The 17,569-nt window shown below is 37.2% G+C and overlaps 1 protein-coding gene across 1 annotated transcript in view; it reads right to left on the bottom strand.

Moving 5' to 3' along the window:
* Window positions 1–1,211: 1,211 nt before the first annotated feature.
* MRC1 (mannose receptor C-type 1) overlaps window positions 1,212–17,569 on the bottom strand; it is a 77,283-nt gene continuing 60,925 nt past the window's right edge. Inside the window, exons 24-30 of the mRNA XM_040967981.1 lie at window positions 11,785–12,017; window positions 9,805–9,970; window positions 9,091–9,240; window positions 5,389–5,502; window positions 4,713–4,877; window positions 3,540–3,581; window positions 1,212–2,562 (exon numbers count right to left, since the gene is read on the bottom strand). Coding sequence (XP_040823915.1) covers window positions 2,312–2,562; window positions 3,540–3,581; window positions 4,713–4,877; window positions 5,389–5,502; window positions 9,091–9,240; window positions 9,805–9,970; window positions 11,785–12,017 — 1,121 coding nt within the window. The 3' untranslated portion in view covers window positions 1,212–2,311. The remainder of the gene's footprint in view (window positions 2,563–3,539; window positions 3,582–4,712; window positions 4,878–5,388; window positions 5,503–9,090; window positions 9,241–9,804; window positions 9,971–11,784; window positions 12,018–17,569) is intronic.

Raw genomic sequence — 17,569 nt, 5'->3', positions numbered from 1 at the left:
TGGAACTTCATTAAATATACCATTTTAACTAGAATTTAAATATTTAATCCACTGAGAATTTTTGGTTAAAGATAGTAAGGCAACTTCAATGAGAAAACCAAAAGTGAATAAAACAGACATAAAAACTTCTCTACCCAACACCTGTTGCCCTGGAATAGCCTTGATGTTTGAACACTGTGTTTGGACAGGCCTGTGGATAACCATTGATTATGTGTTTGAGAGAAATGTAGTAGTCAGAGGTCCTAGTGCTGAAGACACTGGAGTCAGACACCTGTTGTTTGGGATTCTAACAGTCTTCTGTGAAAATACAGTGCTGAATTATAATTAAACAGATTTGTATAAAGAATTTATGAATTGTGCTCATTCATATTTCACCAATTCTTTCATCTTCACCAGAAACACATACACAGAAAGGGCAAGTTCATCACACACTATTTGAAGCTGCAGCCATTGTTTCCACTGGAACTTCTTCAGACAGAGCATGCCTTCCTCTGACCAAGGGCATGAGAAGCAGTTTGCTCTGTTATCACAGGTGTAGGAGGCAGCCATTTGTACTGAGCAAGCTTTCCCACTATCTCCCACTTCACATTCTGAATTTCTTTTCTCCTGTCACTAGTCTTAATATTTTTGTAGCAGGCTCTTTTTAGAAAATCTAGCTGATTGCACTCCCCTACACACACAAATGGCATAAATAAATACATGCTGTATGCAGTTGTAAGACCTTTATAGATATCTTGGTGCCACCCAGAGTCCTGTCCAGTGACTTGTAGCTAAAGAACATTTCTGCATGGCCAATCAATCCCTTAAGTGAGTAAAAGGAGGTGCTAGAGGTTCTGTATGGTTATGTGAAACCTACAAAATACATGTGCTTAAATCTTAGGTAACATTAAACATAATAGCTGTTTGTTTGAAAGGGTAGGGGAGGAGAGAACCAGTGTTTCATCTGCTGGCTCATTCCAGATGCCCACTATGGCCTGGGCCGGACTGGGTCAAAGCCAGAAGAACTCTGAACTCCATCTTGATCACCTACATGCATCAGGAGCCCAAGTACTTGGGCCACATTCTGCTATTTTCCTAGTGCATCTGCAAGGAGCAAAAGTGGAAGCGGATCAACCAAGAAGCTCATGTCATTGGCCATGGCTCAATTTGCTGTGCTATCATGCTATAATACTATTTCACCAAAAGAGTAATGAGTTGAGAGAGACCGAAGAGGCATAGTAAGGCAAAGTTTATTACAGTACGTTCCAAGCAAGGAACTAACCAGATGAGAGCACACAAGGCTTAAGGTAAAATTCTTAAGCCAAAAATACTGCTGATCAGAGAATAAAACAGTGAGAGCTCAAATTCCTAGTAACAGTTACTTTTCTTGTTGAATCTGAGTTGAGTCAGTGTTAGAGAGGAAGATCTGGAGAAATTCTATCAGTCATTATGGCCAAAAAAATCATTTTCACCTAGTGCTTCAGCATCAAAACCTTTTTTTAAAAAAAGATGAAGAGTTGAAAGAATTTCTTTATCAGCAACATTGCTTAAGATTAAGTCTAATGTATATGGATAAATAAATCTCATTTAAAAGCAAATTTACAGTTACTAAGATCACCAAACTGCAATTCTATTAAAAATAGAACTTGTCTTTAATGTTTATTTCACATTATCTAAGTACATTCAGTTATGCAAATTTACATTTTTATTTCACATCTCTGTGTTCCTGATATACATATAACAGGACAAAGACATATTTGCAATATTAAGCTTGTCAAACTTGCGTGTGAAGGATTCTCAGCTGCCTTATTCTTCTAAATATTTAGATATCATGAGTGGTAAAAACTTAACGAACTTTTATGCCACAAAAGTTCTTGGTACTTAATTTTAAAATGGTATTCTAATTGTTGAATCAGAATTAAAGAGGCCCCACCTCTTTGAGAATTTCTTACACTATTTTCAGGAGGCTTATCGGTTGTTTCTAGAACCCTAGAGATCTGCATGAGCAGGGAACACAGCTACATATCAATGATACTTAGATGTTGCCATTGTGCTGTACATTCACCCAAAGTATTTTTTTGAAGTGTAATCATTTTTTTATGTTAGCATGCTTTTCTTAAAACATTTAAAGTTATTGTATCTTTTTTGTGTTGGTGAAAATATCTTGCCAGGCTAAAAATGAGCAATTATTTTTTTCAATTATGCAAAGAAAAAGAACAAGCCAGTACAAATCAGTACTCACTTTAAAAGAAACGATCACATTGAATTAAAGAATTAAAATTTTAGGTACAATATTATGAAATTTAAAGATTACAAAAATCCCCTGATGGCACTAGATGACTGCATGCTCGTTCTGTTCAATGTTGCCCATGAGGTCTTTGGTGTCACTGGCTCCTGGGCTTACCCGGCTGTTAAAATAAAGAGTGTTTTCAAAGGTGCTCTCTGGAGGTATGTGCATGCGCCTTTTCTTATAAAAGAAATAAGCAGCAAAGCCAGCACCTGCCAGAATCAGAAGGACCACAACAACCACGACTCCTGCCATGCTGGAAGACGATCTGGAAGGGGCCATCTTCCTGGAGTCAGCTAGAAACAAACACAATCATTAGTGAACAAGTGGAAGGAGATAGGGATAAGACTGAAGGCTGTGGTGGACAATACAAGTTTCTTGCTGAAAAATTTTAAAAAGTACACGTTTTCTTTCAAAATAATAATGCTATTTCAAAATCATTTAAGGCCAATTAAACATACAGTATAAGAAGGTAAATGGGGGCTAGTGCAGTGGTGCAGCATGCTAATCCTCCCCCTGCAGCACCAGCAGGTTTGTGTCCCAGCTGTTCCACTTCACAACCAGCTCTCTGCTAATGGCCTGGGAAAGCAGCAGAGGATGGCCCAAGGCCCCTGAACCCACGTAAGAGACCCACAAGAAGTTCTTTACTCCTAGCTTTGGATTGGCTCAGCTCTGGCTGTTGTGGACATTTAGGGAATGAGCAAGTGGATGGAAGACCTCTCTCTGTGTCTCTCATTACCTCTCTCTTTAACTCTGATTTTCAAGTAAAATAAATGAATATTTAAAATAACAATAAACAGAATAATCTTAATGATTATTATACTTCAAAACAAATGACAAATTTAGGAAATAAAAACCACATAAATTTGAGCTAATGACTATAATTAGTAAATGAATAGCACTCATATGTAGCAAGGGAATGACAAATTATATATCTCACCTGGAGTTTTTTTTAGCAGACAAAAATAAGTGAAATATGAGTAGATTAGCTACCTAATGCCAGTCATTTATAAAAACTAAAAGAGAAAAGTTATTTCAAATAAAAAGACGTACAAAGCTTCTTGAGCTTTTCTTGGGAGATACTAATCTGATTTCTAAAGCTGTTTTCCCCCCAAAAAAATATCCTGCAGAATAGCCTGGTAATATGGCAAAGGTCCGGGCAGCCCCAGCAACCCCCGAGAGTGTCTGGGGAGCAGGAGATCTTTACACCTTTCAAAGCAAACAGCGTAGCTGCATCCCTCACACTGAACTTACACCGTCATAATGGCTTTACCTTTTGTTGTAACTTCCTTTTGAGTAGGTGTAGGATCAACAACTGTTAATGGAAAAGAAAATAATTAAATATTAATAAAAACTGCATACAAAGAGTAAATACTGTCTTTCAGATTTATGCAGAATCTTTTTCTATTTGGTTCATGGTGATATGACATAACATATACCAAATTTGGGCTAGTGACTGCATTACCCCTTTCTCCTCATACAACATATACACTTAACACTATATCCATTGACCTATGTATTATGTATCTCTTTCTATCATCCATCTAAGTTATAGCACCATCGGAACTTTGAACACATTCAAAGATCTGAAAAATGAAATCCTCCAAGTTGCATTTGATCCACTTACACGCTGATCCACTGGTCTACCAATGAATATTCTAGGTTAGGGTTTTTAATAGGCCCATTGAAGTCTTAATAGTGCAAAATATTTGAATGAAGATTAAGGTAAGATTCCAATGTTGTACCAAAGGATGTGGTATCAGAATACACTTAAAGATAAAACATTAAAGACTTGCACAACACATATATTTAAAGCTAGTGTTTAATAATTTCTCTCAGGAAGGACAATATTCTTATTAAGGTAGAGTGCTATACAAATGTCATTCAAGTCCAGACAGTGGCACATCTCAAGTACATGACATGACTAATTGACCCAATGGTTTCCAATTCATGGTTTCCTATTCCTATCAGGAGAGGACTGAATGGGTCTTACATAACTTACTCCCCCATCAATTCTGACTCTTCAGCAGAGTAGGCTTCAGGCTGTAGACAGCTGCATCTCCTCCCCCCTAACATAACAAGGCTCAACCGCCTGCAGGTTAGCATCTCATATCTGTGGATATGTCATGATTAATGCATCGACTGATAAAAATCATTGACAGCTAGGCAGAGTGCTACTCAGGGATGCAGACTGGAATTGCTTACCACTGATAATGACAGAAAAGTTTGCAAAGGACCTACCTACAAAAGGTCTTTAGAAAGTTGGTGGAAAACCCATATCATCAAAGACAAGTGCATAGATTCCAAAAATTTATGCACCCAAATAAATTCTGTCTCAATTCTTCCCAGCCCCACAAACTGAAGTATCCTTGTCTAATCACATACATTTGAAAGAAAGAAATGGTGATTGTGAAAATTGTCAGCATACTATAAGCTTCTCACTTACTTTTTGGTCTTTTACAAATATAGCCCTTGTAGGAAGAACAGTGAATATTATTCCAAAACCCAGACGATGCATCCAGAAGCACACAATCGTTTCGTTCACCAGAGGGATCCCCGGTGTTCCAGTTGACAAAGGAAACCGCGTTGTTATTCACCCACAACCACTTTCCTGATCAAACAAAGCCAAGAGAAACAGAAGTCACCAAAACTCGTCTTGAAATAAGCCCCGTGTCTTTGTGTATAGTTTCTAAGCAGATTGCTTTATTAGAGACTCAACAATCATATACAACCAGGTAAGGCTAGTTAAATTGATTAATTGTTCAAGGGAAAGAATCCAATCAAAATATGTTTAGCATAGAGCTGTAGTTGAAAATGTATTTTTAATTAGTACAGATATTCATGCTTATCATTTCCTAGTTTTGTTACAGCAAAACAAAAATGTAATGGAAAACACTCTTTTTAAATCATAAACAACTATAAAAGATATTTTTAAGGGGCAGCTTTGAGGACAACATATGTGAGTCAATAAATGTATTATTATCTCAAATAAAACATGAATTTGAATATTTTAGTTCCTAATTAACCATGATTTAAGTCAAGAGGTTCTGAAATTGAACCTTTACCTCACATGCAATAGTTTAGACTATTTGTATAATTAAATAATAGTCTGTGAAAATTACCTTCAACATTTCTGAACATTCCTATCCAAAAATTGGTTTTACTTTTAAGAGGCTCAACCCGATATGACAAAAAACTAGATTCAGATGCACTTTCAATGGAAACCAGAGAAGAACCTGTGAAGTACAAAAAGACAAATAAGATGGGATTATGTTTAAGCATCTAAAAAATATATTCTAAAACAGCACCAATAATAAGAGTAAAACGAGCCAGCCCAATGTTTCTCACTTAAAGATAAGAATTTCAAAGAGCAAAGACTCGGTCTCCTTAGGATTTTAGTTTCTATTCTGGAAATACAGCTTTTTTTTTTTTTTTATTGTTGGACAATAAGACGCTGAACTTTATGCTAGGAAATACAGCTTTTCAAACATTATGAATAAACACTGAACTGGGGCCTGTAGGACACGCAGATGAGTAGGACATGGAATATATCTGAAGAACTTTACAGTTCATGGAAAATGGTAAGTTGAAGGTACAGACAAATCTAACCACTGAGAAAAGGGGAGTAATAATATGTTACGGAAATGTCAAGCAAAAACTGTAGGTGACAAATGGAAAAGCAGATGGAGGAAACAACCTCGAGCAGAGGGGAGGACAGGAAAATATAGAGCTTGCTCAGAACAATGCTCATAGATGTTGAGGAAATTGAGGAAACTGAGCTTGCTCAGAAATACAGATGGCTCAGTTTGGCTGGAGTGTGGCATCAATGCAGCCAACAGGCAAGAAAGACAAGGTGCAGGCCTTCCTGCCTGTTACCAGGATAATGAGGACAACACAGTAATAGAGAACACCTTGTGTGCTCAGGCAGCAGAAGCAGGCAGTGTTAGTAGCATTTGGTATACACAGAAGAGAGAAAATTGCCATGAACAGTTGAAGGCTGCAAAATTCACATGAAAATGTCAGCATTAGATTTTACAATGAGAATCTGTAACTTGTAATAATAACCAAACATATCTTAAGCATTTAATACTTGACATTTTCTTTTGGAGTTTTCCATCCTTACTTCATGATAATTGTAACAAATTCATTAAATAGGTATTATTGCTCCTGTCTAATAGATTAGGAAATTAAATTACAGAGAAATTCCAGTGAGGGCAGATCAGAGTTGTGGTATTGTAACTCAGACACTGTAAACCTCAAGGATGAGTACTTCACCCTACGTCCACATCAATTATTCCTGGGACCTGGCTTATCCTCTTGATGATTCTCTTGATTGAAAACTGATTAAATAATCCTTCATTAAATATATTTCATAGCATCAGTCTTTTCAAAATATTTGTGCAATGGATAAAAACTACTTTTATTGAAACTACTTATATTGAATACTCATTCTACCAATTTATGACAAAAATTTTAAATCCATGGCAACATACATTTTTAATATGTAAAGTTTCTTTTTTTATTAATTATATTGCATTATGTGGCATAGTTTCATAGGCTCTGGGATTCCTCCAACCCCTCCCCATCCCCTCTCCCCATGATGGATTCCTCCACCTTGTTGCAGCATTACAGATCAAATTCAATTGAGATTCTTTCATTGTGAGCATATACCAAGCATAGAGTCCAGCATCTAATTGCCAGATAAATTCAACGGTTTCTTGGGGAGACCATCTCTGGTCTGAAGGTAGAGCTGGCAGAATATCATCCCAATAAATTAAAAGCCCCAACATAATATCAACAACCATTTACAACATTATGGAATTAACTGACATGATATTGAGTAATCAATATGTTTTTAAAAATGCAGATTCTTAACCACATCCTGTGACTACATAAGAGCAACATTTTTGTACTTACTGGAGAGTAAGCAATTGATCTAGTGTTAACACTGCATTGAACTCCTACCTCCCAGATCAGAGTGTCTGGATTCAGGTCCTGACTCCAGTCCCAATTCCAGTATCCTAGAATGTTCAACTCTGAGGGCAGCAGGTGATTGTTCAAGTAACTGGACCCCTGCCACCGTGTGGAAGAACTGGACTGAGTTTCCAGCTATCAGCTTCAGCCTGGCTCAGCTCCAACTATGGAAAGCATTTGTGGAGTAAATCGGTGGACAAGAATAGTCTGTCTCTTGCATAACCATCAAGAGAATAACTGAGTAATACACAGATGTTCCTTGATTTATGATGGTTGTATTATCCCAATAAGCCCACTATAAAATATATAAGTAATACCATCACAAGATGAGGACCATCCATAGAGTTAAACAAACCAAAAGGGATTATTACAAATTACCTAATTACAAAAGACAGTAAAGAAGAACTCAACAAACCAAAAGATATGAACATACAGAAAATAATGGCCAAATGAGAGACATAAACTCCATCTTACCAGGAATGATGTTGCATATAAATGGATTGAGCACTCCAATTAAAAACAGAGATTAACAAAATAAAAAATAATAAATTAACCATAAAGATTTTAACTATATGTTTTCTGTAAAAGGTGCAAGTATTTTGAACATAAAAGCCTGGAAACAGTTTAAAAAGAGCTTTAGTGGCTGTATCAATATTTAGCAAAACAGATTTTTATACAAAAGCTACTAGTAGGGACAATATTATTTCAGAGTTATCAATAGTCCAATTTGGGAGAAAGAAATAAAAAGTATAGAAAATTAAGGGATTCTTCAAAAAGTTCGTGGAAATGCATTCTGTGAGCTTCTACATTATTTTCATTATCTACCTATTAACACAATCCCTAAATAGTCAAATTGAAAACTGGCAAGAGAGATTTCATCTCAGACTTTCAGTGGACCACAGGAAATGAGAATCTCAGCCTTGCATATCACTATTGGATGAAAAGCCATGCTTTAGGACAAAATACAAATAGGAAAAATCATCCAATGAAAGTCATCCAAGTGCCTTTCAAATGATCCCTGCCAAATTCTCTTTTTGATATTTTGTATTTCAGGAAAGCATTCACATATATTGTGTCTATTTGAGTTTTTTCTTCACAGATATAATCAACAGACATATATACTCTTCTGTTACTGGACAAAATGTTTCTGGACAATTTAAAAACCCGAGCATTCTGATAAGGAAATAATACAATAATCTAGACAATTGAAAATGAAAATAGTAATGACTTATAGAGAGCACAAAGGAAGAAAGAACTGTTCCAGCAAATGATTGTTGGCTACGTGAATTCTCAGGAGTATTGACAATGCAACGTTAGAAATTACATTTGAAGGGCATGATATTCACAATACTGACAAAATCAGTCATTTAAAAAAAAAAAACATGCATTTTGGGACCAGACGGTGGCTTAGCATGCCAATCCACAACCTTTTGCCTACAGTGCCAGCTTCCCATATGGGTGCCAGTTTGAGTCCTGGCTGTTCCACTTTTGATCCAGCTCCCTGCTGATGGCTTGGGAAAACAAAAGAAAACAGACCAAAACCTTGGGCCCCTGAATTCTTGTGGGGGAGACCCAGAAAAGGCTCTGGCCTCCTGGCTTCGAAGTAGCCCAGCTCTAGCCACTGAGGCTTTCTGGGAAGTCAACTGGAAAGTAGAAGATCTCTCTCTGTGTCTCTCCTCTCTGTGTATAGCTTTTCCTTTGCAGTAAAAATAAGTCAATCTTTAAAAAAATAAACAAGTAAATATCTGTTTTTAACATTTCTTGTGTTTTTATATATTTGGTGCTATTAGAGTCGTCAAACTCCAAAATAGATTATCATCAAATTGTCTCTCAGCGAATGTGATACTTACCCATTCGAAGACATTCCAGAGAAGCTTGTCCCCAGTTCCTGGTGTATGAAGATTCGATATAGTAACAATGGCCATGGAAAGGGATCCATGCTGTGTGCTCTGACTCAGGACACCGGCCAGGCAGTTGTGGGGGTTCAGTGGCAGGGATCTCTGTTAATAAAAATATACTTAAAGTAAAACAACCCTAAATTAATACAGTGTGTATTCTACTATTTTACTGGCCAGAGAAAATTGTTATCACCACTCCTTATACTAATGATTATCATTTAGCTCTGTTATTTTTATTACTAGTTTTCTCCTATCAATTTTTATTATAACATGTTCTATATTATGATGGCAGTCAATCACACTAATAATTAAGCCTCTAGGTTTATTAATACCTAAAAAATTAATATAATTTTTAAAAAGCTACCCCTTTATAAGTTAGCAAAAGGTCTCCCTTTCAAATCACTCTTTTTTTTTAATGAGATCCTGCTCTCCTGAATAATAAGCATCTCTCTCTGAGTGATAACCATTCAGATATTCATAAAAAACAAAAACAGAAATTTCCTGGAATTCAACAACTCTCTTTCAATTATTTTAATTTATGTATATAAGCTTATAGTCATGTCAGTCTTTTGTTGAATAGAGAAGTAAGCTCTCTTTTATCCTTAACTGAAGATTCATAACCTTTTTAATAACACTAAACAATGGTTTGTAGCATCTCAATCTTACCATCTGATCTTTTGCAGAAAAAATAGAAACTTTCATTGCAATGTGCTGTCTTCCAGTAACCATCAACATCCAAATAAACACACGCTGACTTCAGCTTGGGCTCATCTGCAGCCCAGTTCGTGTATCTCACCCTCCATCTATCAGTCCAAACATATTCATCATTGGTCTGCAGGAACAAAAACAACCATCAGCAGGCAACCATGCTACAGCCAGAAAATATCAAAAGGACAAAGGGAAAAGCCAAAAGTATAGTGATTTGACATGGAATCTTGAACACTTGGGAATAAAAAAAACTTTACAAACCATTTCTACCAATTCAAATTCAGTAAAGGAAAGGTTCCTCAAAAATTATTACTTCTTGAACATCCCCAGGAATACATTTTAGACAAATTTTGAAAAACAAGGATATATAGTAGTAAGACATAAGATCTGCTATGTATTAATATTTTATAATAATTAAACAATGTTCCTTGAATTGAAGGACCACTGAGAGAAACACAGATCTCCTCTCATTGTCCTTCTATTAAAAATAGTACCAGTGATCAATAGCTTAGGTACCTGATGTGGGCATGTAAGCAACACACCTCAGTCTATTGGCTTCTAGTTAGGCAATGTTTCAGTTAGGCAAAGCAGGATGCCACTTTTTAAAAGTGATTCTGTATCCCATTGGGATGCAAATTTTTACTAAGTTTAATCAAACATTTATGTGACATTTATGCTCACGTAGTTGATAACTTCAAAAATAATGCATTTTTTTAACAATTGAAGAGATGTGAAGGGTAATGTTAAAAAAATAGATGATATATAACACTGATCAGAGAGCTTTTAGGAAATGTAAATAGTTATTCTTCTTACTGCTGCATCATTTGATGGTAGCCAGTTACCAAAGACCCATTGACAAAGTCAACAGCCTGTGTTGTCTCAATTTTATAGTATTCCGCCATGTTCAAACAAATCATGCTTATAATTAATTCCATAGATGTATGTGAGACAGTAGTACTGTTTTAGTTATAAATATTGATAAGGTAGAAAACCGTCTAATATTCCCATAAGAAAACAAAAGCCTATTTTAGCTCCTAAGATAATTATAATCCTATCTGTGAGAATTTAAACTGCATTTTACTCTATTAAAAATGTATAAGAATCACACATTTATTCAAAATTTAAAAATAAATTTTAAAAAAACACAAAAAGAGAAAATGAATAACAAATGAGTTTTTTAAAAAGCACAATTAACAGAAACATAAGAACTTCACCTAACTTTGATCCCAGAAGTCATTACAATGCGGCACAGGTGAGGTTCTGTCTCTGCATCATGCCACTGGAAGTTTTACATCACCTGGCACTGACACTAACCTTCTGTCCAGACTTGCCCCCTCTGACGAACCAAGCTCTCTCTCCCTAACTTGTTAGTTCTTTACTATGTCTTATCTTCCTAAACAACGTTCATAAAGCTTGGCTTTCTGCAAGAGGCCCTCTTGGTTCTCTCCCCTGACCCAGATAATTCCTTTTCTCTCCTCCCATAATGCTTTAAATGTACTTGCCTTTAACTTTTCTAGTACTACCCCTGAATTACATACCAACAGTATCAATCTCCCCCCCCCCAAGGAAATTCACTACCTAGTTCAAGGTTCATTACCTAAATGGATGAATGCAAAGCAGACAATTGACAAGGCATTTCAGAAATCTGTTGGTAGACATAATTTTGCAAGTCTATCACTACTCGATCTTGGCTTCATCCCCCACATCACCCAATTCTCTGCAACTGATAACCAATTCTTTCCTTGGTAATCAAACACATAAAAGTGACAATAAACATTTCTCAGGCATGTAGTCACTGCAGCTTCAGGACCAGCAACATCTTGTAGGATGTCTTACCACAAAAACTAAAAAGTATTCCCCTAAATTATTTAGAAACAGAATATGACTTTAATATTTCAAACCAACAAGGTCACATTGTGTGTGATGATAGCATCTTACCAAATTACTGTTCAGAGCAATCCACACAGGTACATTATGTGGCTGCAACTGCATCCATGCAAATGCATTAATGTAGGGATTCAGAATGCTAGCAATAAGAGATGTGACACTCTTGCAATATTTGTCTGCTTCGTGCCATTGTAACTTCAATTTCATGAGCGAATAGCTGCTTCTACCATATTGAATAAAGCCATCGGTTGGAACTGTTGTTGAATGTCTAGGCAAGGAAGGGTCTAGGATAAAAAGAACACTTTCACTAGTGTAATCAATAAACATCATTGAAGTACCATCAGCATACAACTATTGCATCTTACCCATAACAAAAATATTAGGAATAGCATTAATATAAGCAGTTACATGTGAAAAATATTTTCATCACTCATTTTACACCAGAAACAAAAACTTTTTTAATCAGTATATCCTGCTAAACTGACCAATTTCCAACTTATATTTAAAATATTGATATTGATATGTGATAAAATTTCCAAACTATAAAACAAAAATGTGCTCTATCATCTGTAAGAATTTGATGCCATAGTATAATCTCACAAATTAAAAAGTATCTGTCACCTTGTTCTTACTAATCATTACTTCCCCACTTCAGTCAAATGTCAAGGTCCAAACAGTCTTCCTCTTCCTCTCCCGGTTTGTTCCACTTCATCTGTGACTTTACAACTATGAGTACCTCTCTGAACTTAGCTGTGACTAATGTACCTACAGGAGATTGGTTTAGTAAACTCTAAACCCTCTACTTAGACTTCACGTCTTATGCAATCTGACCCAAGGACGGCAGCCCTTCTAAGCCAGAGTCATCTGTCTATTTGTATCCTACGGGCAAATCAATCAAGACACAAAAAGAGCTTGTTTCCACATGCCTTATCAATATGCCTCTCTAAATCTCTGATCTAGGGCAAACGACAGCAAATAACGGCCAGAGCACGGAATTTGGCTCATTGTTTCTGCAGCTCATGAATCATCAATGAATAAGAAACAAAATCAAAGAATACTCTTTCTTGATATCATAACCATATTTGTGTTTATAAATCAGCATGTCTCAGAGCACGGTTATACCACTTTATTTGTACATTAAACACAACTCTCTATGAATGTAACACAAAATAGCCCCAGCAAGACTGGAGGGCCTGCACAAGCCAGAATACTTAAAATTGACTCTTTGTGAAAAAAAATCCCTGCTCTAGGGTTTCATATATCCTTGCCTGCCAGTTTCTGTGTTGGGCAAATATCTGCCCTGTTTCTCCTGACACCAACCAGTCCTATCACTTGCTTTGTTCTGTCACTACAGAGGCACCAAACTTTCTTTGAGCATGCTCGGTAAACAATAACTTCACTTCAGCAGAAGGCAGCCTCCTCTTTCTTCTGCTGCTGCTGCCACCTTGTGTTAACATAACATCATTAAACGAAGAGATGTGTGCTGGGATGCTTAAAATGTTGGGTCATACAGAAAAATGAACAATCCTAAATTCCCATTTGGGGAGATCTAGACACATTTTAATCTGATTAGAAATATCTTGGGTCCCAGCACAGTAGCCTAGTGGCTGAATCCTTGCCATGCATGATCCAACATCCCATATGGGTGCTGATTCATGTCCTGGATGCTCCACTTCCAATACAGCTCCGTGTTTGTGGCCTGGTAAAGCAGTCAAGGACAGCCAAAGCTTTGGGACCCTGCACCCATATGGGAGATCCAGAAGAAGCTCCTGGCTCCTGGCTTCAGCTCAGCTCAGCTCTGGTTGTTGCAGCCACTTTGGGATTGAATCAGTGAACCAAATATCTTTCTGTCTGTCTCCTCTCCTTGACTTTCCAATAAAATAAATAAATCTTTAAAAATACATATCTTAGGTCATTAAAAGTGGCAAATGAAGCCTGAAGAACAAAATCTAAATCCCAAGAAGATGCTTCAAATAGTTCATGGAAATATGGAATAAAAAGAGAAGGTCACTTCAGTGCAAAATAAATTTGCAACCCAGGCGGCGTTTTTGCACAGTTTTCTCTTTCCATGGAGTTTTTGGGAGTCTGCCTGCTTATACTAGAAAGCTTAGCTTCTCTGTTTAATTTGTTCATTTACAGAAATCTTCAAGACAGCAGGTAAGGGGGCTCTGGCAATTATCGCCACATGGTCACACAGTGTGAACTAGCAATGAAGTGAGAGACTACAGTCCCTGATATTAGGATTGTAATGCTAAGAATCATTGAAGAAAGCAAGGAAGAAAGACTTGCCTGTGTCACCCCTCCCCCAGCTCAAAAGCACAGCATAAAGAGAGACACCTTACCTTCCACCTGCAGGAGGGAAAAGAACTGAACTCCAATGCTTAGACTTGAAACCCAGTGCCAGGCTGATCACAATAAAAATCAGGGCCAGAATGTGTCTCGCAGCTGCTGCTCCCTAGTCAGTACCAGCAAATACAGCCTTTGGATCATCCTTAGCTGGGTGGCCAAAGGCTGCCCCACTAGGACTTCTTCAACGTCTGAAAGCGAAGCCACATTCCACTTGCTGGGAAGTAGGTTGGGAAAGGGAGTTTCCCTGAGGTCCAGAGCCAGTCCTCTTTGGAAACACCAAATGAAGCCAGAAAGCCTCAACCCTTAGGCCAGTGCCTGTGGACACATCCTCTAATCCCACCAAAGCCTCAGGCAGATCTGTGTGCCCTGGGAGGGGCATATTTTGGCATATTTCACTGTTAGCGTTGTGTGGGCCTGGCAGGACTCCCAAGAATCTGCAAGGTTTTGTGACAGTGAAACCCAGGTGAGAAATGGTTTAGTATAGATCTGCTGGCCAATAGGCTGGCTGCCTTTGCCATCCATCCCAAACTTCTGGCAGGCAGTAAAGCATATCTACTGTGGGGCCAGGACAGTGGAACAAAAAGCTCATCATCCATCTGTGGCGCCAGCATCCCATATGGGTGCCAGTTCAAGTCCTGACAGCTCCACTTCAGATCCAACTCGCTGCTAGTGGCCTGGAAAAGCAACAGAGGATGGCCCAAGTCCTTTGGCCCCGGCACCCATGTGGGAGATGCAGAAGGCTTTCCTGCCTCCTGGCTTCAGACCAGCCTACCTCTAGCTAGTGTGGCCATTTGGGGAGTGAAACAGAAAAATCCTTAGTCTGTATCCCCCAGTCAGTGCATATGAATGGACATGCACTAGTATAAGCATAGTCCTGCAGCCCTCATTGGACAGATTTGCATAGCTCAACCAACATTGCCTGTGATTGGTTGAGGCCTCCTAACGCTAGGAGCCCTCTTCAGAAAGTGACTGTTTGCAGCAGTGTTGGGTTTGATCTTCATCCCAGGCTGCACTGAACTCAGTGAGCCATGGCATTCAGATGCAGTGGAGCATGGCAGGGTCAGTAGGCACGGGACTAGGCATCTACGTCTATGCCAGCTTCGGGAAAGGATTTTCCAAAATGCACTATGCTTATTAAGCATGTCTTCACTTAATTTTGAACACGTCCACTGCTGATTTGGTACAAATTTGAGTCTGAAATGTGACAACACACTAACAACGGACTTAAGGCCAATTTTGACCTATGCAGTCATCTAATGCTGAAAGAACAGAAGTATCCACAGGCTCAGAGAAGCAGACCATTTATAGTATCTGGAAAGATGGCCCTAATGAAAGTTTTCCTTCACGGCATACACAACATCATACAGAAATAATCATTTAAAAACTCCAATAAATATTAATTATGCCTTTACCTAACAAACAAAATAAGGTGACAGTAAACAATCAGATAGCAACTGGCAACTGTTTCAAGGTAACTCAGTGAACTTCAAGAGAACATGAGAAAAACAGCTTACTACTCTAATAGACTTAACAGAGAAGAGAGTAACTTTTACAACTGAAGCAGAAATCCATGAAACACCAAGTACAGTAAATGAAATTTAAACCATAATAAAAGGCATCAGCAGCAGAATGGCTCAAAGAGAAGAGTCAATCAGTGAAAACACAATTGAGGACAAAGAAATCAAGAAGAACAGATGGAAGCTTATGGAAAGTTTTATGAAAAGAGCAAATGTACAAGTTACTGAGGCTTAAGCAGGACGTGAAGACACAATTGAGCATGTTCAAAAAAAATCATGTTCAACCAAACTTACAGAAGGATACAACTGTTCAGGTTTGGGAAAATCAAAGGTTAGGGGTCAGATTCAACTCCACAGCTTACCACAACATATTATAATCAAGCTGTCTTGATGTTAAAGAGAAAGAGGAGGTCCTTGAAACTGAAACCGAAAAGAAACTAACAAGATCCCGGTTTGACTGATTGCGGACTCCTCACCAGATAGCTTACAGGGCAGAAAGGAGCAGAATGAGACTTTCACAGAATCAACGGAAAAAACTTGCCAACTGATACCACTGTACCTAGCAAGTTGTCAGTTAGCTGTGAAGAGCTTAAAGATGTTCCAACAATACAAAGTTGAGAGGATTTGTAACCTCAGATCTGTCTTACGAGAAATGCTATAGGGAGTTACTCACACTGAAGAGAGACAGAGAGACTAATGGATGAGAAGAAAAATCCAAAGATAGAAAGTTCCATGATAAAAGTAACTACATAAATCTAGGATACCCTGGTAGTGTAAGTATGGATTATAAACCATTTGTGGTTTTAGTATTTTTAATGATTTTAAGAATTAACTGCATTAATGTGTATAGAGATAAGCAACATAATAAGACACAAAATACAGCATCAGAAATCCAAAATGCAGATGTGGAAGGCGTGTAGGTGTGGGTTCTTCATTAATATTCCTTACATGTTTTTCTTCTTTGCTTTTTTTCCTATCTTTATAAGCAAAGTTACTATCATTTCAAAATAACTTTCTATGTCCAAAAGTTGCTTTTTGTAACTCTAATAGTGAGCACAAAGCAAAAACCTGCTAAAATCTGTGGTACATTTACCAAAATTGAATTGTATAATACATTTAACAAATAAACAAGGAAATACAATAAAACTAGAAAGCAAGTATTGAAATGGCAGTAGTAAGACTTACACTACCAATAATCACCTCAAATATCAATGGATTAAAACTTCCAATCTCTTGAATCCCATATAGTGACTGAGAGAATACAATGCAAAACTGAACTGCTACAAGAAACTTTGTCAGCCTTAACAATATATATAGACTGCAAGCAAAAAGAATAAGATAATTCCATATAAATATAATCCAAAAGGAAGCATGACCAGAAATACATATTGCATATATCAAAACCAAAAGCTTAATTAAAAGCATTTGATTCAGCAAATTGAGCCAAATTTATAAACAGATATGCACTCAATATTGGTGCACCCAAATACATAAAACAAACAGCAACAGACCTAAAGATCAGAGAAGTACATGACTTAAACACCTCAATTCCAGAAACAGATCATTCCAAAAGAAAATCAACAAACATCAAAACTAGACTCTCTAAATTAGGCCAACAGATATTTACAGAACATTCCATCCATCTGCATAACACAATTCTTCCCAAAAACACATAAAACATGCTCCAGAACAGATCATACTGTAGATCATAAAACAAATCTCAATAAATTTTTAAAAATAAAAATCACTTTTAGTACTTTTACTGATTGTAAAGCAATGAAGCTAGATATCAATAACAAAAATTATGGAATCTACATAAATATATGGAAATTAAACAATTCACATCTGAGCAACCAGTGAATCAAGGAATAAATTAATAAGGAACCTTAACACTTCCTTAAAACAAATGCAAATAGAAACATAACGTACCAAAATCCATCGGGTCCACCAAAAACACTACCTAGACAGAC

The sequence above is a fragment of the Ochotona curzoniae genome, unplaced genomic scaffold, assembly GCF_017591425.1.
Source record: "Ochotona curzoniae isolate NIBS_2020 unplaced genomic scaffold, NIBS_Ocur_1.0 scaffold_4683, whole genome shotgun sequence".
NCBI classification, from domain to species: Eukaryota; Metazoa; Chordata; class Mammalia; order Lagomorpha; family Ochotonidae; genus Ochotona; species Ochotona curzoniae.
This window is presented reverse-complemented; position numbering and strand designations above follow the sequence as displayed.